At 36.2% G+C, this 23,512-nt stretch overlaps 2 protein-coding genes across 5 annotated transcripts; one reads left to right on the top strand and one right to left on the bottom strand.

The window, feature by feature from the left end:
* Nucleotides 1–831: 831 nt before the first annotated feature.
* On the bottom strand, nt 832–6,877 carry ATP23 (ATP23 metallopeptidase and ATP synthase assembly factor homolog). Of its 3 annotated transcripts, none has more exons than XM_085536558.1 (6): nt 6,678–6,877; nt 6,293–6,414; nt 6,110–6,191; nt 5,376–5,513; nt 4,081–4,164; nt 832–1,336 (listed from the first exon to the last, which is right to left on the bottom strand). In XM_085536558.1, exons 2-6 carry the CDS (start codon nt 6,307–6,309, stop codon nt 1,133–1,135), a joined length of 525 nt encoding a protein of 174 aa, XP_085392684.1. In that variant the 5' UTR covers nt 6,310–6,414; nt 6,678–6,877; the 3' UTR covers nt 832–1,132. The 3 variants fall into 3 exon arrangements, with proteins under 3 accessions (XP_085392684.1, XP_015710559.1, XP_015710552.1); XM_015855073.3 differs by having other exon boundaries at nt 6,293–6,367; XM_015855066.3 differs by having other exon boundaries at nt 6,293–6,338.
* Nucleotides 6,878–6,928: 51 nt separating this feature from the next.
* On the top strand, nt 6,929–23,262 carry RPAP3 (RNA polymerase II associated protein 3). Of its 2 annotated transcripts, none has more exons than XR_014942267.1 (17): nt 6,929–7,024; nt 7,390–7,548; nt 8,166–8,306; nt 8,800–8,922; nt 9,415–9,542; nt 9,911–10,032; nt 10,394–10,464; nt 12,025–12,153; nt 13,008–13,135; nt 13,902–14,023; nt 14,516–14,586; nt 14,737–14,853; nt 16,734–16,945; nt 18,254–18,443; nt 19,053–19,150; nt 20,374–20,505; nt 21,655–22,153. XR_014942267.1 is itself a non-coding variant. In XM_015855052.3 (17 exons), exons 2-17 carry the CDS (start codon nt 7,396–7,398, stop codon nt 21,744–21,746), a joined length of 1,998 nt encoding a protein of 665 aa, XP_015710538.2. In that variant the 5' UTR covers nt 6,929–7,024; nt 7,390–7,395; the 3' UTR covers nt 21,747–23,262. The 2 variants fall into 2 exon arrangements, 1 of the variants encoding a protein (XP_015710538.2); XM_015855052.3 differs by having other exon boundaries at nt 20,405–20,505; nt 21,655–23,262.
* The last annotated feature ends 250 nt before the right edge of the window (nt 23,263–23,512 follow it).

Raw genomic sequence — 23,512 nt, 5'->3', positions numbered from 1 at the left:
GCTCTCTGAGGTGTGGTTGACAGATAGTGTCCATCAGTTTTCCAGTCTCAGCAATTCTGCTGAGGAGAACCAATAGTACCGGTAAAAAATAACTAAAAATAAAAAAGTAAATCCTCTGACCTCAAGTTGAAGGCCTAAGATATTTGGCAATCAGTGTGAAACAGTAATAATCAGAGGACTGTTTGACGCTTTGTGGACCTAAGTATGACACTTCAGTCTTGACCCAGTGACTCTTCTAGCAGCTATACCCACAAGCCCTTTGAGGAGCCGCATATACATTATTTCAGTGAAATGTACTGTACTTGTGGTAGAATCTTAGTTCTAATTTCAAGAAGGAAATATGGCTTTCTCAGGCCCAAGACAATATAACACCCTGCATTTGGAAATAAAAGTAGAATGAGACAACTTCTCTAAGATTTATGACAAAGTTAGGAGCTCCTGCCTTTCTCAGATGAAGAGATGAACTTACCTGCCTTAGAGTACAGAAAGTTAGACAAACCTGTTGTTTAAGACTTGTTGGTGGAAACTCTTCTAACAAAGCTTATCCAGTTTGTAGGTTTGATCTGGTACGCCTGGTAATTTGACTGCTAGTCAAATTCCTAATATGTAAAGAGGCTTTATGTTACAAACGACAATAGACAAGGTGAAATTCAAGTGATTTCAGAGGTGCACGAAGACTGACTCAGAGATATATGTGGCAGTTCATTTTGGATTTAGCTTCAGCTGTTAAATATACATATAGAGCTGTAGTTATATGCCCACTTTTTCAAACAGAATGATAACCATCATCAAATTTATGACTATGTATCAAAGGTGGTGGAAAATTGAAGATTTTTATGAAACAATTTATTCAATAGCTGAATTAAATGTGCACTGAAATATGCAGATCATTATTTGCCAAGTCATTTGGTATACTAAATGATCTTGCCAGTACAACAGGCGAGGAAACAGTGTTTTTAGTCTAGTTCATTTACTTCATTTACCTTGACAGGAGATGGCTCCTGGAAAAAACTTAAAAATGAATTGATACACTCAAAAGAACTGCCCCTTTCCACCAGCACTGTGTGTGTAGACTGTAATCCCAGATGTTACAGAACGACCAGTCATTAACACAGTTTTTCATGTTTCTCCTTTACAAATTAGCAGTGTAGCGATCTCGATTCAGGAAGTCTTTATAAGCACGTTTTGCATCTGTTTTACTGTGTGGGATTCTCCCAAATGGTTCCAGGTCATTGAAGCAGGCATCAAAAACCTCATCCACAGCTTTTTCAGCAGTCTCTCTACTAACTTTTCTAACAGCCAGAATGGAACGAATTGCTCTGTCTCGCACGCAAGTCTAAAATGAAAATCAGATAAAGAAAATCTGTCATTAATGGAAAAACAGAACACATCCTTTTTTGCTTAAAAAAGATTTTGTCAAGTACTAACTTCTACTGCACACACAATAATTTAGTATCACAGAAGAGTCAAGCAATATCTCCAATATGCATTAAAATATGTAATTTCCAATCTTGTTTTGACTATGTATTTTAGTTTCCCATCGTGTACAAAAACCTTCAGAAAAGTAAAGGATATTCCATTCAACAGGAAAAAAAAAAAAATTAGATTTGCTATGGGTATTGAATATGTGTATAATTTGACTTGCACACAAAAGAAAATACATCAAAAATACACTAACTGGTATTTCCAGTTAGTACTTTTCCACCTGAAATTCTTTAAAACATAAAAAGGAATGATTTCCTGTATTTGTTTGATACCTTTCTTTATGGCTACTTTTGCTTATACAGTTTGCATACTAAAAGATAAAAATAATGTAAGCATCTCCAGCTACAAATGCTGGAGCCAGCAAATTGCTTCTCTGTAGTAAACAAGACTAAAGACTTTGGGACTAAACCTGTAATCATGGAATCATAGAATTACCCAGGTTGGAAAAGACCTCAAAGATCATCAAGTCCAACCACAGCCTAACCACAGTACCCTAACTCTAACAACCCTCTGCTAAATCATATCCCTGAGCAACACATCCAAATGGCTCTTAAACACATCCAGGGATGGTGACTCAACCACCTCCCTGGGGAGCCTATTCCAGTGTTTAACTACCCTTTCTGTAAAGAAGTGATTCCTAATGTCCAACCTAAACTTTATTAGTTAAAAAAAAAAAAAAAAATAATTTCCTTCAAGAAGCACAAGGTGCAACTCTTCTCCCTAACCCTGGAAATATGGAAAAATATTTGTTGGAAATAACAATATGGCAAACATTCACAATACACAAATAGACTGGTCATCTACTACTCTTCCCCTTTATCTTCCCCTCTCTCTGGCATTATGGTGTAAGGATGCCCATTCACAGGGTTAAGTCCTCTAGCATTATCAAGGGCCCAGGCACTGGGTCACCATCAGGATGTGGTTACACCCCTCATGTAATGCAGAAGCACAATGAACACTTGAAACTGGGACACAGAACAGGAAACTATAAGATCAAGCAGCAGCAAACAATAAGTGGAAGCCAGACCAGAGCTGCTGGTCAAACCTTACTCCTCTGGCATCTCATCTTTGTTTTGGAGGACTGAGCGAGTGGCTCATATCTGTTTAGGCGACGTCAGAGTTCAGGTTATGATTAGTGCATTACGTGCTGAAAATAATAAGAATCTGACCCAATGTGCAGAGGGTCCAGGTGACTGAAAAGCCTGTGTAACTAAGAATTCTAGAAACTGAGTGTTAAGTGTAAGCTACACTAACTGATAGGAACTGTAGATAACAACCAATGCTGATTGCTAACATTTTATATGATCACAAATCTTTAATTATAATCAAAACCTTGTGGCCAGCTGTCATTCTTCCAAAGACCTCTAAAACAAACTGCCTGTCCTCAGTAGTGTCGGGTGATGTGGTTACTTAAACCCCTTGCAATATTTCTTCCTTCAGTTTTCAAACCCTTAAGAGCTATACTGTTTTTGTTCAGTTGTTATTAACAATTTAACGTCAGTGGCAATGCTCTATAATATGACTAAGTATTCTGGTATTTCACTCCAACAAAAAATAGCTAAGAAAGTGTTTAAAAACAATCAATCAAAAAGAAACAAACAGTATTAACCACAAACCATTAAAAGCTAATTAAACAAATGTTAATTAAGCAGCAAGTCCGTGGCATTTGTAGGAGTATTAGTCCTGTCACACTACTGCTCTCCAGAAATGGAACTGCAGGGTAATATGGAGAGACAAACAGTAATATAAAATGTGGATGAAAAATAAAAAAAGAATGCTATTGTTACACACACATCTGCAGGCACAAGTGACTATATAAACTGTGACATTAAATTACAGACTAATGTTTCTGGAGTGACTGGTACCTTACATATGTAAAACAGCAGAAGGAACTAACAGTGTAAAGGAGGCACAAAAGTAGGAGTAAGGAGGAGGAAGAAGGAAAAAATAATGCAGAAAACTAAATACTAGGAGGCTGCTGCTTTGCAGAAAAGCATTCAGTTACCTGTAACAACTGCAGGATAGGACACGAATGTGAATATAGGCTCCTGGACAAATGAAGCAAGATTAAGCTCCTTATACTTCCCCTCTCCCCTGCCTGCCCATTAAGAACATACTCCAGCTGGAGTAGTATGAGGAAGATGCAGATTGCTTAGTTGCATTCTGCTCTCTTCTCTTTAGTACAGAGATTTAAGAATGGGAAATACACAAAGAATACAAGCCAAGAATGAACAAGACTGCAGGGAAATAGAGGAATGTGCACAACAACAAAGAAACTGAGTGCAGCCTGGACATAGATGCTAGGCACAATTAACAGATCATGAAGCACACATCCGAGGGAAAACTTACAGAGGAAAGACAACAGGGGCCTTAAGGAAATTTGAGACATAAACAAGCACAAAATGAGGCTCAGTAATGAGAGAACAAAATGGAGCAAGGAAAACGAAGGGCATAAATAAGTTGAACAAAGGTATTAAGGACTGTCAGACATCTACTTCTTTCTGCAGTGTTTTCAGCTATAAAAGAAGGTAGAGACTAGATAGGTAAAGAAGGCTCATCTGTTAATTAGAAGATGTTAACATTTATAGTCTTTACCTGATGATGTCCTTTCAGTCCAAATTTAAACCTAGCTATTTCATTCATCAGTGTACAGTCTCCACTGAGATTAGCAGCTCGAATCTATTAGGGGGGAAAAAAAAGCCATAAGATCAGAAAAACATGTGGAAATACAAAGTTTTTTAAAAAGCAACTAAATTTTTCCCAGTGGCTGCAGGCAGAAAATATTCCCTTCCAATTTACTAAGTACAGAATGCCCTTTTTGACTGCTCAGTCTACTCCTATGAATTACAAAGTTTAACTATACAGCCGGTAGATTTCTCTGGGTATTAAAGCTCATGTATTTTCATTGCTTAAATGAATGAGCTGAAAACAACAAACTTATGCATATACACATACAAAAGAAATTAAGATCATCCTAAAAGCACCTATTTTAGAAACTGATAAAAGAGTCTGAAAGAAAGGCAGGTACCTTTCAATGACTACTATTTGCAATACCTAGAATAGCAGTAACCCAAGCTCCTTAGAAATAGACACATTTAATAAGGTACATATTCTTTAGATTGAAAACTATCTTGTCCTGTGCACTACAATTTCTTCTGTATATCAACCATTCCACACTCTAACTCCTTGGTTAAAAAACACAAATAAAACTAAAAAGCATAAAATTAAATACCAAAGAGAAAACAAACACAGAGCAAATATGAAAAGGAAAAATTAAAACATTGACTGAACGAAATTTGGAAACGCTATAATTATATAAAACACTGTAATTATATCAAATATGTAGCAAAAGAATTGGAGAAAACAGTTTCAAGAAAAGCAAGATCAAGCCTAGTCACGTTCCATATATAGAAATAAACAGTTCTATACTAACAATACTGTACTATTATGTATACAGTATAAAATGTGCAACTAGAAACATTACAGTCAAAATTTCTACGTTATAGAAGACAAAATGTCTAAATGAAAAGCAGATTATCATAGTTCCAACAAACCAAAATCTGCAGGAGAGAAGAAAAAACAAAAACAGTACAAATATTCAATTAAGATGTGGATGTGTTCTAACATCAAATGATTCTCATTTGGAAATAACCATATCTTGTTACACTTTCTACCTACAGGGACTACATTCTAGTTAGTATAACACTGACTTACCACTATGTGTGAAAACAAAAGGTTTGTTCTCTCAATGAAAACTGGTCAGGTTGACTGGACAGAAAGAACAAAATATCTCAAAAGCATTAAATTTATACAACAGGAAGTCTAATTAAATGTCCCTAATAACAACCAGTAATTATTTCAATGATAACATTAGAATCATTTGAACTCACCTCTGAGCAGGCCAAATGTTTGACATTTTTAAACCAGTCAACATGAGCACGGCAGTGATCAAAAGCGTGTATCAATTCATGTGCGACCACTCGGTTCATGTGGGACTGGTGCCGAATGTTGTTCTGACACAGAACAATCTGCAGAAAAAGATACATATAGCTTTTTCATTAAGTTTCAACATCTCCTTCGCTTCTTAGAGACCTGCTGCATAACACCTACAACTCTCTTTAGATCTGACTTTTTAGATCATAATTTTTCAACATTAGTAGCCCCATCAGTAATGCAAGTTCAATACTGTTGCAACACCTTTCTTGTGCCATGTTTTCAAGACTTTAAGTCAGACATCAGCACAAACACACTTTTTCTTTAAGGAATAAAACATTAAAATACCTGTAGTCCTCTAAAAGGTCACGGAATGGCTTGGTTTGGAAAGGAACCAAGAAGATCATCTAGTTCCAGTCACCCCTGCTGCAGTCAAGGTTGCCAGTCATTAAGTCAGGCTGTAGATATGGTTGCCCAGGGGCCCATCTAATCTGGCCATAAACACCTTCAGGGATGGGGCATCCAAACTTCTCTGGGCCTATTTCTCCCTGAACCTAAAACTCTAACCTAAATCTCCCCTCTTTTTGTTTAAGACAGTTCCCCCTTGTCCTGTCACCATCCCCCTGGGTAAAATGTTGATTTCCCTCCTGTTTATATGCTCTGTATTGACAACAGCTAGTTCAGTGCTTACCTGAGAAGTGGCAGAATCGAAACCTCCACTGACACAGCCATCGCAGTTTTCACAAGAAAAGTGCCGATCATTGAAAACGGTGCTGAAAGGTACAAACAAAGTTTGGGAAGAACTTGAGATAGACTGCTAATCCACTGCAATGAAGACGTTACTACATAGAACAGGATGAAGTAGTTTACGTACCAGCCAGATTGCTTCATGGCCGCAATAAGCAACTGAGCATATGGATCTAGAAAAACATTGCTGCAGTCAATTTCACTAGACAAAAGTTTTGAAAGTCATCCATAATCAGAATACAAAGACAGCTGTAACAGAAAGAACGTGCTACGTACATAAAGTTTTGCTTTGCAGTATTCAGCCTCCAGGCAATCACTCACATCTCTATGCCAGAGCTCGGGCTATGCAAAGCAATGTGCTCGAAACTATTCAGAAGTGAAGTCACATCTGACGTTATTTTATAAGCAGCAGGCATGAAGATAGCGGCCACAGCCTTTGCAAGCAACAGCAACACACAGCAATCAACCCCTAAATATGAACTTCCAAACCGAGGGCCCAGGTGAGAGCTTACTCGTCTCCAGAGTCATCCTCAGCATCACCTGGCACCTGTTGTGAAAGGTGAAGAGGCTGCGAACCAAGAAGCTCTGCGGCTCCTTCTTACGATCTGGGAAGAGCCGGTATCCGAAGTCATCCTCCTCTTCCCCACCCTCAGCACCAGGCGGCGAAGCCACCTTCCCGTCCTCCATCGCCGTCCCCTACACCCTCGATCCTGTCCCTGTCGGCCACCGTCCCCATATGACGTGAGAGGAAGTGAGGTGTATTTGGGCACACATGCGCTGTTGCTGTGGAGTTGTTGGAGCGCGGTTGTGTTACAGCCTGGGGAGAGATCGGGCTGTGCGGCGGCGGTAGGCGGTGCTGGTAAGGATGAGACGGGCGGTGGAGTGAAGGGCTGGCCGGGATGGGGGCGAGCGGGGCCTTTGTTTGTGTATGTGGGCGGTGTGGTGGCTGCTCTGGCTTGTTTTCGGGTGATGGGGGCCTGGTTGCGTCTCCTTGGCACTCGCGTGGGGGTGGGCAGGTGGAGAGTGGCTTCCCGGGGGCAATGAGAATCTTAGTCTTATCTGGTCTAGTGTTTTTGCCGTGCTGTTTTAGAAGCACGTCTACTGTGTAAACCAGATGTGTTTGGTTGTTGTTTTGAAGTTGCGGGCTTCTTTCAATACATGCTTATCAATTCTCCTTATTATATATCTCCTTATATCTCCTTATCTCCTCTTGTAAATTGACAGTCTGCAATGACTACGTCAAATAAAGCACTGGAGCTTCAGCTGCAGATGAAGCAAAATGCTGAAGAACTGCAGGATTTTATGAGGGAATTAGAGAGCTGGGAAAAGGATATTAAAGAAGTTGATTCTGAGTTAAGGAAACAGAGTGGCGTCCCAGAAGAGGTAAAATCAATGGACTTGTGATGATGGTTATCTATTTTTTAGATATGTCAATGTTTGTAATTGTGCTATAAAAACATACTTGGTTTGCAGATGTTTTATTTCAGAGACCACAGTTAACTTCATCAAATTATGTTCTGACTTAAAATACCTGAATAGATGGTAAGAACTGATGTGTTCTTCATCTGACGTTTATCAAGGATCAGGCTGCAAATTGGGCTGCTAACACAGCTTTCAATCTATAGCCTGGAGGTCATGAATGCTTGAGGCTGATAAATATTTTATCAGTTCCTGATAGATCTTGTAGAATATTTCTGTTAGTAGCATCAGTATTACTTATTAATTGTGCATTTTTAATGTATTAATCAGTGATACTCTGCAGAAGATTGTCTTCTAAAACTTCATATCATGCATGTAATACTTGTTATTACTATATATTGAAAGATTTATGATTGCTGTCCTTTTTGTAGAATTCCTGACAGTAGCTTTCATGTTGGATTTATGAAATAAAACTAGGCAGTAGATGGAGATACCTATGTGTAGACATAGATGCCATAGACTATTCAGTACAAGCAACTTTTGTATGTCTGTTTTATAATAAAGTACCTATTTCAATATAGAACTTACCACCCATTCGAAACAAAACATTTAAGAAAAAGAAGAAAAGCAAGAGTAAAGTCCCATCAAAGACAACCACTGAGGAAAACAAGAAAAACAAGATCAAGTCTTATGATTATGAAGCTTGGGGAAAACTTGATGTGGTGAGTAATTGCTTGTTAATATGTTTTTGGTTGTTTTTGTTTTTTCTCCCTAGTTAATTCTGTTTTTTAATCACATTTTCTTATAGTACTGAGAGTTATGTTTAGAGGTCAGCATCCTAGTTTACAAGAGATTGTACGGACAAAGAAAATGACTTTTTCCCTATGAAAGATTGTGCATGGGAATAATGAGAAATACTCCAGTTCTCTTTCAAGTGTGCTTTCATCCAGCAGATTGCATTTGACTTTAAGGGAGAAGGAATGTTTTAACAATAGGTCTATTAAAAGATTATAATTCTAGTCGAATATGAGAATAAGCACTTCTGTTGGTATTAGAACATAGATGTCTTGCTTGTGGACTGTAGAATACTTCTCAATGAATAAGACTTTAGTGGTAGAGATTTTTAAACAGATGACTTATTTTCCTAAGGTTTTACTTGATTTATTTTGTATTTTTAAGTTACTATAAAGATAATGCTTTATTATTTATTTTCAGGATAAAATACTGGAAGAACTTGATAAAGATGATAGTACTCATGATTCTGTATCTCCAGAATCAGACTCTGAAGAAGATGGAATTCATATAGATAAAGAAAAGGCTCTTGCAGAAAAGGAAAAGGTTATACAGAATTACCAATGCTTATTATATACAAACTATTTGTGAAAAAACAACTTAAACATGGGAGCTGTTATAATTTCTTCTTAAAGTGCTCGCTAAGATAAGACTGGAATGTTCCTGCTTTCTCTTCAGACTTTTTTGAAGTCTGTTTTCCTTCCCATTACTCCAACATTTAAAATTCTGACTGCGTTTCTCTTTCTTCTCGTCACTGATGATGGCAGGTTCTACTTAATGTACAGCTAATAACAGCCAGTATATTGGCATTGTTCTTATATTAAGAAATTAAAACGCTATCTAGAATTCCTACATGAACCAAACTGACATTTTAGTTACAGGAAATATTTCATAGTAAAACCATATTTTCTGAGAGTTATTAAAAACATTTGAGCATTCTAAAATACAAGTGTTGACTTATATCTTTTAAATAAAAAATTATTAATATCTCTGCTAAGATAATATTTGCTAAGATTACTCCTTTATTTCTACTCACAGGGTAACAAATACTTTAAACAAGGAAACTTTGATGAAGCTATAAAGTGCTACACTAGAGGGATGCATTCCGATCCATTCAATCCAGTATTGCCCACAAACAGAGCATCTGCTTTTTATAGAATGAAAAAGTAAGAATTGTATTATTGAATCATATTTTTTCTTTGACGTGCTATCTTCAGTTGTGTGGTTTTATAGTTTACCTTTCAGCTTCTATCAGCACTGTTTCTAGGGCTCTAATTTATTTTCAGGGAAGAAAGGGTATGAGGGAGTTGCTTATATTCTTTGTTGCAGTAGCTGGTCATTGGCTGTCTTCTTTCCTTTCCTGATTTGATGTATTCTGAATCAAAAGTTGTTTTAAACACTTGTGCTATATCTCTCAAGAAGCCTGGAAGATTCTGACTTTAGAAAAAGCCTGTAAAGGTTCGAAGTATCTTCCTAAGGTTTTGGGTTTTGTTATCTAAATGTGTACAAACTAACTCATTCATGTTTTTGATAGGTTTTCTGTTGCAGAATCTGATTGCAATTTAGCACTTGCTTTAGATAAAAATTACACGAAGGCTTATGCCAGAAGAGGGGCTGCTCGTTTTGCTTTGAAAAATTTTCAAGGTGCTAAAGAAGGTGGGTATTTTTCTTAACACGTTCCTTAAAAAACATACACTGTTTACCTGTGTACTTATTTAAAGCTTGTATGACATGCATATTTGGTATAGGAATTTAGGTTTCATTTCCTTCTAATAAACAATAGTAAGCCATCCAACATTTTTCTTTCAAGATAAAATTCAAGCTTCAAGTCAAAATAATTGCTGTAGTTGTCAATACTTACGTGATACTTCAGCACTAAATATCTTAGAATAACTTGATGTTTGTAACATCAGGATTTTTAGGTAACTACAGAAGGGGGTTATCTCAAAGGAATGCTCTGATTTTATGCTTTTGTTGCTAACCTCTAATTCCTACCTGAAATGTTGTTTTCTGATAGATTATGAAAAAGTTTTAGAGCTGGATGCCAACAACTTTGAAGCAAAAAGTGAACTGAAGAAAATTGAACAGGTAATAAGATTGATCATAGAATCACAAGGTTGGAAAGGACCTACAAGATCATCTAGTCCAACTGTCCTCCCATAACCACTGCTATCACAAGCCACTAAACCATATATTGAAGCTCCTCATCCAGATGCCTCCTGAACACTGCCAGGGACAGTGTCTCCACCACCTCCCTGGGCTGCCGTTCCAGTGCCTGACCACTCTCTGACAAAAAAAGTTTTTCATTATGTCTAATCTAAACCTCCTCTGGTACAACTTACAGCCTTTTCCTTGTGTCCTGTTTGTTGCCTGGGAGAAGAGGCCAAACCCCTCCTCATCACATCCTCCCTTCAGGAGGCTGTAGAGTGCAATGAGGTCTCCCTTGAGCCTCCTCTTTTCCAGCTCCCTCAATCCCAGCTCCCTCAGCCCCTCATAAGACTTGTGCTCCAGACCCCTCACCAGCCTTGTTGCCCCTCCCTGGACACATTCCAGGGCCTCAATGTCTTTCTTGTAGTGAGGGGCCCAAAACTGAACACAATACTTGAGTCACAGCCTCACCAGTGTTGAGTACAGGGGGATGATTACCTCCCTGCTCCTGCTGGCCACACTATTTCTAATGCATGTCAGGCTGCTGTTGGCCCTCTTGGCCACCTGGGCACAATGTCAGCTCATGTTCAGCCAAGCATCAACCAAAACCCCCAGGTTGCTTTCCTCTTCACATTCATCCAGCCATTGGATAGATGATAGACCCCAACCTAACTAAATTCATCCTGTTCATTTTATATAGTTATTAACTTATAACAGGAGCTGTATTTAACAAAACTGCTCAGTCTTTTTCTGACATTTGAAAATCAATGAGGTCAAAATTTGTAACTGAATTGCATCTAGTTTTGGAGTGGATGTATATATGTTGTTGTAATGGTGGGTTGGCAGACTGACTGAGCAGGCCCAGAAACTTCTGTGGCTTATCATCTCCCATCAGGTGTTTTTCCAACTTCTTGTTAATGTTCTTTTTGTGTCTTGTCACAGGTAGCTTTTTGGTACAAAGTCGCTAGTGCATGTGAGAGAAATTGTGTCCTCGTGTCTGTAGATTAAAGCCGAAGTGGTAGACCGGGTACAGTTCCACTGGTTGCTGTGCCAAACTAGAAAGCAAGTTTAAGCCTAGTGAAACAATATTCTATTCCCTCTTTGATAAGAGTGAAAGCATGTTGATTGTGATGAACCTAGATGAACAGAAGGTGACCTAGCATTACCTCTTTAGCTGTAGTCTTGAAAATTTTTGAAAATTTCTTTTCAAAATGAAGACCCAAAGTCTCCAATAATTGAAGAAATGTGAGTTTGGAATATGCCTCAGAAATTATATTCCTTTTATTTACTAAGTACTATCCCTACTCTCAAGCCCACATCAAAATGCATTTTTGAGAACAGTTTAGGGGGATCTCTTCAATTTGCATTCTTATTGTAAGTTGAACTTGTGTTAAAATGTTTGGCAGATTTTTACAGTTTAGAAGTCTAGAATATATTCTAGTTTCTGTTCTGAAAATGTGTGAGGGAAATGCATATTGAGAAACAGTGATACCTTTACAGGCTCTTTCGTCTGAAAGCTCAGAACAAAAAGAGTTTGAAGAAGTGGTCAGATCAGAATTAACAGACAACGAGAAAAAGTGCATTGAAGAAGAGCAGCTAAAACAGAAAGCTATTACAGAAAAAGATTTGGTAAGTTGCATCTTCTGATTGGACAGTTGAACTAGCAAAGTAAAATGTTGTATTGTACTATTAATCATACAAATACACAAATTTAAACTTGATTCTGTTCTGAATTTTGTAAATACAGGATGCTTGGTATGCACTGTAGGAAAAAAAAATACAGCATACATTTTTTAAGTAGAAGGAAAAAAAAAAAAACACCACAAAAAACTCCACAGTAAAGAAATCATAGAATGGCTTAGGTTGGAAGATCATATAGTTCCAACCCTCTGCCTTGAGAGTGGTTGCCACCCACTACTAGGTCAGGTTGCCCTGAGCCCCATCTGACCTGGCCTTGAGTACATCCAGGAATGGGACATCCACTACATGTGTCAGCGGCCTGTTGCAGTGCCTCACCACCCTGTATGCTATTAAGTTTCAGTAGAGAGTGGCTTAAACTGCTCATCAAGAGTAAAAAAATGTCATCTTTGCTACTGCTATCAAAAAAAAGAAAAGGTTGCAATTCACACTTGACAAGTTCAATGCTGCCAGGCACAGACCAGCAATCATTCAACGCTACTACTGCTGCTGCACTTCAGTAGACTAAAATCTCTTTACTGTCACCTCTCTTTGTTCCTTTTATCTACCTAATGTATGCCTCTAATCACCTCAAATTGTACAGGTAGCATTTGCCTTTAATCTTTGAAGTACTGGAAAAGTAGATTTTTGTGGTCTGTCTGCACAGAGATTGTATAAAAATAAATACACTGTAAATGCCTGCTTTAACCGGAACATTTTGTCATCTTGATTTTTGTGACCTTGTCTAAGAAAAGCCAATTGCACTCAGTCTTGCTCAATGTTACTTTTTCTCCTAAATATAACAGGGTAATGGTTATTTCAAAGAAGGAAAGTATGAGGCTGCTATAGAATGTTATACACGTGGTATAGCAGCAGATGGCACCAATGCACTTCTACCAGCTAACAGAGCCATGGCCTATCTCAAGATACAGAAGTAAGTTGGATTGTATGTACTATACTGTTGGTTTCTTTTTTTCCTCTATGAACCAGAAAAAAATAATGATCCAGGGGATTTTCACCCAAGTTTCATTACAGTCACTCCAGTTCTTCCTAATATTCAGTGTGATCTTCAAATGTATCTCATAGGAAAGAAGTTCTGAGAAAATAAAACATCATCAGTTTGAAATTATGGCAAAACTTAAATGACATTTTTCATTCTTTCACATGTAAAATTCTACATATTAATCTTTTTTCAAAGAGCCTGCCCCAAGCTTAGTCTCTTTAGATTATTAAAAAAACCCAACAACTATCAGCTACTAAATATTGCACTGAATAAGTAATTAGATTATAACTTCTAATTTGAAAGGGAGTACATAGATGATTATTCTCTGAAGAAACTCCTTACTTCTCGAATGCTAGTAATGAAGACATGTACATACAATGTATTTAATTTTAATAGCCTGTTACTGAAATAATCCAGGAACATTAGGAAATGCATGCTTTATACTGAATAGTCATAGTCAAACATAACTATAATGAGATTTTATCTTACAACAAAAGTAAATGACCATAAAAACCATATGCTCTTTATTATTTTGTTCATTTTTCTCTCCCGTCTTGTCCCAGTGATTTGTATTTATCTGTGTATGGATAATTAAGGTCTTCATGTTTTTACTGTTTTGAATAACTCTGTCTCTTCAGCTGAAGCTGATAGCTGCTTCTGAAGCTTCTTATTAATTTTATACTGTTCTTTTGCTGAGATATGAAGAGGCAGAAAATGACTGTACACAAGCTCTTCTGTTAGACGCATCTTATTCTAAAGCTTTTGCTAGAAGAGGGGCTGCAAGAGTTGCTCTTGGAAAGCTAAAAGAAGCTATGCAAGGTACGACTTTGAATTAGCCTTAGTGTGATGAACAGATGGAGTTAAGTCGAAGACATAGATGAGTAGGAGATCCTGATTTTTCTTTTTTTATATATTTCTTTTTATATATATATATATATAGATATAGATATAGGTATCTTTTGATAATAATTGAATTCATTTCTGACTAATTGAGGTTATCAGCGCAGAAGTTAAGATGGATGGATTTTGATTTATTTTTTTTAATATTATTTTTTTTAATTGAATGTGTATGCAACTTTATTGCTTTGTGATAGGATAACAGGCTTGTGTGGAATTACAACTATTGCTATTTAGAGCTAGTAAGAAGTAGTTTGAAAAATGTGTTTGAAGCTAAATTATGATTAAAAACTTTGGGATGAATTACCTGACTTTAATTTATGGTTATATAAAGAAACAGAGGACTTAATAATGTGCTATGAGTACTTTGTAACTTGAAATGCCTGAAGTTTTCCTGTGTTATTTTTCACTCAGATTTTGAAGCTGTTTTGAAGCTGGAACCTGGAAATAAGCAAGCAATAAATGAACTCACTAAAATAAGGAATGTATGTATACCAGTGTCTTTTTTTGTAAACCTAGAATAAGTGCTTTCATTCTTTATTATGTAAATTTTAACATAATTCTCCCTGAATTTTTATTTAATCTTTGTGGACTACTTATTGTGGGGTTTGGTTTTTGTTTGTTTTTTTTCCCAGGAATTAGCTGAGAAAGAACAGTCATGTCATGAAGAATATCCTGCAGTATTGATAAAAGAATCCGAAATAAAAAATATAGTGAAACTTTCTCATAATCCCTTAAACCAGAAATCAACAGTAAGTTTGGTGTTTTTTGGCATTTGTTTTGTTTTGCTTTTGTGAATCACTGTCTGTAATGATGAGAAAAGTAGAGTTTAAGTTAAAATGGAATTTAAGTTAAAGTTCAATTCTTGCTTCTTTGTGTCTTCTCATGAATATGCCTTGCATATGCACAGCTTGAAGTTACTTATTTATTTATATTTTTTCAAATACGTAATTTCTACATTTCTGTGCATGTTCAGTAGTAGCCACAGTAAAAGCAGTTCCACACAGGAAGCATGGTGTATGCATATATCAATAATGTGAAATGGGGAGGCAACCTCACAGCCTTCTCCTGGATCTATAGCTAACATTGTAGTTAACAAAGTAAAGGGGAAGCAGTAGAGTTTCATGTTTGATTGCAGACTTAAGAAAGCTCTGGATAAACTTCCTCCTCCTTTTCATCAGATGTATTCAGTTTATGTAGCAACTACATTATTAACAGGGTATATTACTTACTTGTCTCTTATTTTGATATCACAAAAGGGTTTCTGCAGTAAGTTTGAGCCATTGGTTTCATCTTCATATACTGTGATATATCTGGATGCTATTTTTGAGGAAATGGTATTTCTAAAGTATGCACTGTCAGTGGTTATAGTCAGATTAATGAGTTAATTATGACAATATGATATAGACATATAGTCTGTGTTTTTACGTAAATACATAGCATGTGGTTAGTTTTAATAGAAAACGCGTGATTATTGTGATACCTTTCTTTGATATGTGCTCTCTATAGCCAGATACTTCTGTCTTTAGAAAGACAGAAGAATTTATTATGTATTAGCTGAAATTCAATAGGTAGTTACATGCAGTTCTCATTTTGTCTGCTAAATTAAGAGGCAATACCAGGTGGCTTTTTTTTTTCTTACCAGTTCTGTTAAGGTAGAACAGGTACAGATTAATGATCTATGTTCTTTATACTTCCCAAGGGAGAACAGTAACTTCTTACCTCATATGCAGCAGGCACTCACTGCATGATTATGAGATGGCATATTGTCAAAGTAAATCGTAAACTGTCTGTTGCTACTAGTTGTACGTGACTTAAAGCACTTTGCAGACTGCTGGGAAGGCTCGCAGTGGTATTGTGTTAGAAATGGAGAGAAACCTGACGTTTCTGGAAGTCTAAATTGCTGAATGTTTAACCGTGTATTTTTGCACCTATATTTGTCGAACAGTTTGGACTATAGACATATTCAGCGAAGTAATTCCAAAATTCTACTAATTAATGAGTCATAAGACTCGTGAATGTGGTGGTAGGTGATATTCAGAATTTGTGGTAACCATGCAGAGCTGAAACAAGCTGAAGCATTTTATTTACTTGGGATACCCTCCAGTGGTAGGATTAACTGCCTTGTGATGTATCTAACTTGGCCAGCCAGGTGGCCTGAGTTAGTAATATTTATAATCTTAACATTTTAAATTGAGAGGTAAGGTTACGTTGATGGGTACTTTTTTGTTTAGCTAAATTGCAAAGCTTGATCATGTCATTGGTCAATATGCAAGCTATCCTGGCCCATTCAACATTTCTGAGGGGAGGGGTTCTTCACCATAATGGGTGTTCTTTTGTTTTTTCTTTTAGTTATTATTGGGGAAATAGTGCAGATTCTGAGATGCTATAGAGTAAGGGTACACTGGTTTACTGAGGGATAAGTGATCATATAACACACCTCCCATGGAATGTCCTGAAGCTTCATTTTTTGAAGGAAATTTATCTTCATTGAATGTCTTCCTCATGTACCAACACCAGTGAAATTGATTATCATGGGATTGTTTAAAACTAGACCTAGCAGTTTAGCCAGGCCTCTGTTTGCACTGATGTAAAGTCTGCACATGTGACAACAAGTATGTGTTCTATTTAGAAGCCTTTGCGAAGAATAGCTGTTGAAGAAGTTGATGATGACATGCTGAATAGTGATTTTTCCAGCTCTACTTCTTTAGTTAATAACTGGAAGAATTCAGTGAGTATTGAAACAACAGAGAATCTAGATCAGGACAATCAGTTAACTTCAGTAGATATTCCAAAAGCAAAGCAATTGAAGATTGAAGAAATCACAGATGTGTTGTCACCACAGTAAGTATAAAATTTCTGATCTTCCTTTAAAAGGGTAAATGTAGTTGAAATATGACCTTCATTGTGAGATTTTGATGTGTGATGATTGCAGAAAGTAATTTGGAGAATTTGAATTTTAAAAATGTTCAAAGAAACGTGCAGTTATTACACATCCTCATTGATTGCATAGTAGTTGAAACAGATAAGATCTGTTTAGCATCAGATGAGAGACTAGAAAGTGTCCCTATATTTAGAATATGAATACAATTGTAACATTTTCTTATATGCCATGTTCTCTCCCAGGTGTACTTTCTTTCCTAAATATGATTCGTATTTTAACAATTCAAAGTGTATTCTTAAGTAGAGTTGAAACATTCTTTGCAAGCTGGTTGAGTGAGAGAAAAGGAACAGGTGACAATGTCGCAAGCTTTTCTTCCTCTGAGCAGGCAGCTGGTAACTTTGGCTTTGCTCAGGGTTCCTGTATTTCATTGTGTTAGATAGTCTGGCTGAAACATAGAAACAGCTGTCCCAGCTAAGTGTTGGAACTCTGCTTGTCTGCTTAGGAAAACCGTATATGCACCATTGTTATCTTACTGTCTTAATATCTTTTACGGGATCCTGATTGAAGACTTCTGTGAGAACCATTTTCCCTTGCCTTTTCAGCTGAGTCAGATTGATTTAGTATGAAGTCCTGAAGGAAAAAGAAAAATTCTGAAAATATATTTTCTTACCTAACAAAATATGGAATAAAAATATACCTTCACATACACCCTTTTGGCTGGTTTGGGTCAGCTGTCCTTGCTGTGTTCCCTCCCAGCTCCTTGTGCACCTCTACCCTCCTCACTAGCAGGACAGCACATGGTGAAAACTTCTCAGCTCAGTGCAACTGAAACATTAGCTGTTTTAGCTGTATCAGCTACTGTAAAGAAAATAAACTCTTTGCCAGAACTAGGACGTACAGATATTATTTTGCATTATGAAACTGCAGAAAATGTAGTATTTTCTGCAGCTGTTTGCATTTTTATGGTATAGATTTCTGTCAATTATTACAAAAAAAAAAAATAAATAGGGAACTGCTGTGTATATTTGTAAGTGAAAAGATTAAATGAGTATAAATCTTTTGTATATTGAATGTTTTGGGATTTTTTAATATGTGCTTTATTTTATTTTACTTTAATTTTTACTTAATTTTATAGCTTTTCTTTCTTTTTAATTTTACAGATGAATGTACTGTAGCTTTTTCAGGATTTGAAAGGTCTCTAGTTAGATCCCACTGCAAAGACTTCCATAAATGTTTTGTAGATTACATATTTCAAACTCTTCCTCCAGGCTCCCTGCTGGTGTCAAAGGAATTTCATCAGTATTGCATCCATCTGTGAACAAACAGATAGAAAAAGAAAACAAAACATCATTTAGATCTGCATCTCCGGTCCCTACCATTCCTGCAAATTCTTTCCAGCTTGAATCTGATTTCAGAAAGTTGAAAGACTGCCCAGAAAAAATGTACTTGTACCTGAAGGTATGAACTGTAGTACTGAGTGACAGTTTCTTTAATGTTGAGGCTACAGTGCAGACTTAAGGGTAGCAACATTAAATTATCAGGGTACAGTAATCCCTTTCTATAACTATGTTCACATAATAGATAGTGTGATAGGAGTTTTGAATAGTTGTGTGCCTGCCCTTTCATTTCCCTCAGGGAACAGTCTCTGTATGTAATCTGTCTTGCTTCAAACATAAGCTTTAAATCTGTAAACTCTTAAATACATTCATAGCCATGTTAAATTTTTATGTCTCGAATTAATGTTTCTATGTTAATTAGAGCAATATTCTTTTTAAAGCAAACAAATACATGAAACACAATGATCTGTTAACATCTGCTTCTGCTTATATATATTTTGGTTAACAAAATAATTGCTTAAAATCCTTCTTTAAAGAGCTTAGCAATAACTTTTCAAGATAAAGACGTACAAAAGTAATGTTTGAAGTCAATATATACAACAGTAATTTTTTTAGTTTATTTTTTTGCCCTTATGTGATTTTGACATTGCCCAAGACATCCAAAAAGCTCTCATTTCTTATTCTCATGGCTGTTGTGGGTTGTAATGTCACCTTTCTAATTTTTCCAAAGCAAATAGAGCCTTCAATTTATCCAAAACTGTTCCAGAAATCCTTAGATCCAGATTTGTTTAACCAGATACTGAGAATTCTACACGACTTCTACATTGAGTAAGTTTGGCTTCTCCTTTGTCTTTCACTTCTTGCTATTCTGTGTTGGTTTTGTTTGTTTGTTTTCCCCTCCTCCTCCTTACATTTGCACTTGCAGAGTTATTTTTCTTTGGGCTTACAGAGTTATTGAGGGTGCAATACTTGGAGTCATTTAATTGTTCCTTAATTAAACATGTACTGAAAAATCAGAAAAGAGAGAAATAAATAGCCTCTACTGAAGCTAGTCCTGCTGTGTAGCATTAGCAACTGTTTATTAAGACGTGTGAAGTAGTTTTTGTGTTCCATTATCACACACAGTTGCACATTGTCAACTATTCCTATCAACCTAAACCTAAGAAAAGCAGGTAGTCATTTTTCTGTGCTAAGCTTGCGATGCACTCTGAATTTTTTAGTTACCTCCTTGGACTTAGATATTCTGATAAGAAAGGAGGTGACAATTATTTCTTAAATTACCATCTAGTTTGATTTCTTAAAGTTGATTTTGCCTGTTGGAGGCAGCGTGCCACTCCTGCTTATTACTCTGAGATCCTACATAGAAAATATTTTTAGGTTGTTCTATGGAAAAAAGCAAATGAAAATAAATACTAGGTTTTCTTTCCATTTCTATGAACATATGTATATATATGTATATATATATATACATATATATATAATATGTGTGAAACATGATGTTTTTTTTAAGAGTTATGGACCTATATTTGTAATATGACTTATAAAGGTTAAGAAGCTTAATCTGTTTTCAGTGAGGTAAAAGGTATTTTTCTTCTGGATGGAGAAATAAAAGTAACAAGATATAGTTTTTTTGTTTGTTTTTATTTGTTTGTTTTTTCCATAAGCATTTGTAGTGAAGACAATGACTGCTTATTACTACTTGTTATCCAGAAGAATGTAAAATTAACACAGTCTAAGAATGTACTGTATGGGAACAAATGACGGTAACTAATGTCATGCTTGTTAGGGCAAGATATAAACATTAAATCATAAAACTGTTCTGTGCCTCAACAGCAGTCTGTTTGCATCAGTCCATTACTTTCTTTTTCTGTATTTCTCTTTTCTTGCTCTGTGTTAAAGTATAATTGCATGAAGATTTCTGAGTATTTATCTCTTTGCTTAGTCAGTGGAAGAATGAACAGGACAAATGAAAAGCAAAAGATCCTTTCATTTCTTGTTCCTGACATCTTTAATATTGCTTGCAGCAACTGAATCTTTCTAATGAACAGTAGTTATTTTTATGTTTCTAATAATCTTCTCCAGGAAAGAGGAGCCATCACTCATCCTTGAAATCCTCCAAAGGCTATCTGAATTAAAAAGATTTGATATGGCAGTAATGTTTATGTCAGGATCAGAGAAGAAAAGTAAGTAATTCAGTACCATCATTTTAAACATAGGTCATGATACTGACAAATTTAGCAAGAGAAATGTAAAATATAGTGCTAGCCTTGTTGTTTATTCCATTCAATAATTATTAAAGATCAGTTACTTGTCTGGTTCTATGCTTTTTAGAGGTTGATGTGGGAAGTGTTGTTATTTTTCATCATCTTGTGGTTGCTTAAGACTCAAAAAGCTACAGCTAAATCTTCCTTAGTTTTGTCAATAATACTGTCTCATTTTAATCTGATAAAATAGCCTCCACTAGCATTTCAGCTTCTCACTCAATGATGCTACAAATTTATCACAGAATCACCTGGGTTGGAAGGGACCTCAAGGATCATGAAGCTCCAGTCCCCCTGTCTGGCAGAGCCACCAAATGTCCACGTTTATTAGATCAGGTTGCCCAGAGCCCCATCCAACCTGGTCTTAAACACCTTCAGGGACAGGGCATCCACAACCTCCCTGGGCAGCCTGTTCCATCACCTCACCACTCTCCTAGTAAAGAACTTCTCCCTAACATCCAACCTAAATCTTCCCTCTTTCAACTTAAAACCATTTCCTCTTGTCCTGCTGAATGAATCTGTGTGCGGTCTTAGCTCTGAGGTCTAGGTGTACCAGCTGACTTTTCACAATTTAAGACCATTTCTTGGCTATTCTGACTTAATGTTGTTGGCAAAAACGAAGCTTTTCTAAACCTCTGAATTTGCCTCTCACATTCTCAAGAAACTGCTTAGATTGGTTTATGATTTAGATCTCTACTTAAAATAAAGTTACTTATTTGACTCACTGAAGCACAACTAAATTCTACTTAGGAATTTCCTTAATACCATAACCCAAACTAAGCTTTATTTGCCATCCAGCATTAACTTTTACCTTTGCAGTTAATGCTGTAGTGCCGAAATAGTAAACAAAATAAAATCTGTTTTCTCAGGATTGTATAGCTGTTTAAAGAAGTATTGTTAGCCAATTCATGAGCATCAAACAAAGCAAGGTCTTCACTACTTTTCTTCGTATTGTGAAAAAAATACTCATATTTCAGCTATATAGTAATACTTCTACTCTCAGTGGACTAATTTAAATTGTGACTCTCAATCACAGAAATAACATTTCCTGTTGGGATTTTCCTTTCTAAGTTACACAGGTGCTGTTCAGTCATCTGAAACACATGGGATTGAAAGATACTTCTGTTGAAGAACTAGAGAAGAAATACGCCGTATTCTCCTAGTGAATTTCCTGATGCTGCGCATGTAAATTGCTGTTCCCACACTTCTGTCATGTTGAACTCAGCTGAAGAATCCTATAAAGACTGGAGTTCCGTTGCTTTTGTATATATGATTAGATTCTTAAAGATGATTCATGCAAATGGTCAGCATCTGGAGTGAGAATTTCTTAGTTCTGCAGGCACATTTGCTTTCCAGCACCTGAAACAATACAGATTTATGCATATTCAGTGGAATCTCTTTGCCAAAAAAACAGTGAATGGTGTTTCAGATTGCAAATGCAGAAGGAGTTCTTTATTAAAAAAGAAAATTAAAAAAATCTATTTATGAACATGGTTTTCGTAAGAATCAAATGACATGAAAGAAATTTGCTTTTCTTATTTCAGAAAGTAAAATAAACATTAAGATATTGTGTCAGTTGTATTTTTTTTAAATAAGGACAAGACCACACCAATATGTATAATACGCAGAGTGAAACTGAGGGGTAATGGCCAGACATTCCAGAATTCCTTTACTGATGTTCATCCAAAAGCACTGACACGTGAAATGTTCCTGTGTACTTCAAATGTAATTGCAGAATAGAAGGAAGCCAAATACCATGAAATGAAAGAAGTATAGGGAAACATTTTGGTTGTCTTCAGAGAGTGCTTTTAATGTAACATTATTTATCTTTGGTGTCGTTTGTTCCTAACTAGGTAAAACTCTCAAGAAGGCTTAGAAAGCTAATTAGTATAAAGAAGATAAAGTCATGAGATATCACATCAAATTCTTACATAAGAAATAATATCAGGCAAATGCACAGTAGATTTCTCATGCTGTTCACATAAACAGGATGAAAGTAACACCTCTTTATGAGACGTACTTTAACTACTTGAAAAGTAGTTATATATTACTTCCAAAAATTTTCCTATTTTCTACGCTTGACCAAACTATTTCATCCTTTTGATGTGCTGTTTTCATCTTGATTCAGACCTTGTGCTTTCCTAATACTTCTCTAACTGTGGAAGCCTTCTGACATTAATGCCTTTATTTGAATAGTTGTGGTCTTTTCCAGATAAATGATTAAACATACATAGCATTTAAAAATAAAAGTTTAAACTTCCAAGATGAATTAATAGGAAAGAGTATGAATGTTATTTTCTGTTTAACTGGTATTAGAAAAACAATTTTATGGCATTCACAGCTGTGTAATGTTTCAGATATATAATCCCCAGAATACACAGGTGGAGTCTGAGTAGCTGATAAAGGTGGAGTGCTTGATTCATAAGGTAGCTTTGAATTTGTTCTAAAATAGAACTGGCACAAGGATAACAGCCAGTGCTGTTAAGGAAATGGACAAGCCTTTGTATAATGCTGTTTGCAGCCTACCTACATCATGGGCTATTATTACCAGGTGTGTACTTGATAAGTAGCTGTTTTTCTCCCCACTGTAAATCATTACTGATAATATATCAAGAATGCTGCTTGTTAATAATAGAAATGTTAAAAAAATAAAAATGGCAGTGAAAGTTCTTAGAAAAATAATTTTTATGTCTTTGTAGGAATAGAATGTTCTCTAACGAACTGATACTTTTGTCATGTGAGCTGTTGGAACACAGGAACACAGATGCCTGCCTGACTAGGGTATACTCATAGAGCATTTGGTGTGTTCTCAGAAGCTGCTGCTTGAAGGCTCTTGGGGGGGAGGGGGAAGGAAGTAATGGATCTATGGATCCGTAACAGTGAAAGCCAAATGGCTCTGGAAAGTTTTGATAACAGTAAGTCAGGAATC

The sequence above is a fragment of the Coturnix japonica genome, chromosome 1 (assembly GCF_054131305.1).
Source record: "Coturnix japonica strain WE chromosome 1, WE-NBRP24, whole genome shotgun sequence".
Taxonomy (NCBI): domain Eukaryota; kingdom Metazoa; phylum Chordata; class Aves; order Galliformes; family Phasianidae; genus Coturnix; species Coturnix japonica.
The sequence above is the reverse complement of the archived record's forward strand: the minus strand, read 5'-3'. Positions and strand labels throughout refer to the sequence as shown.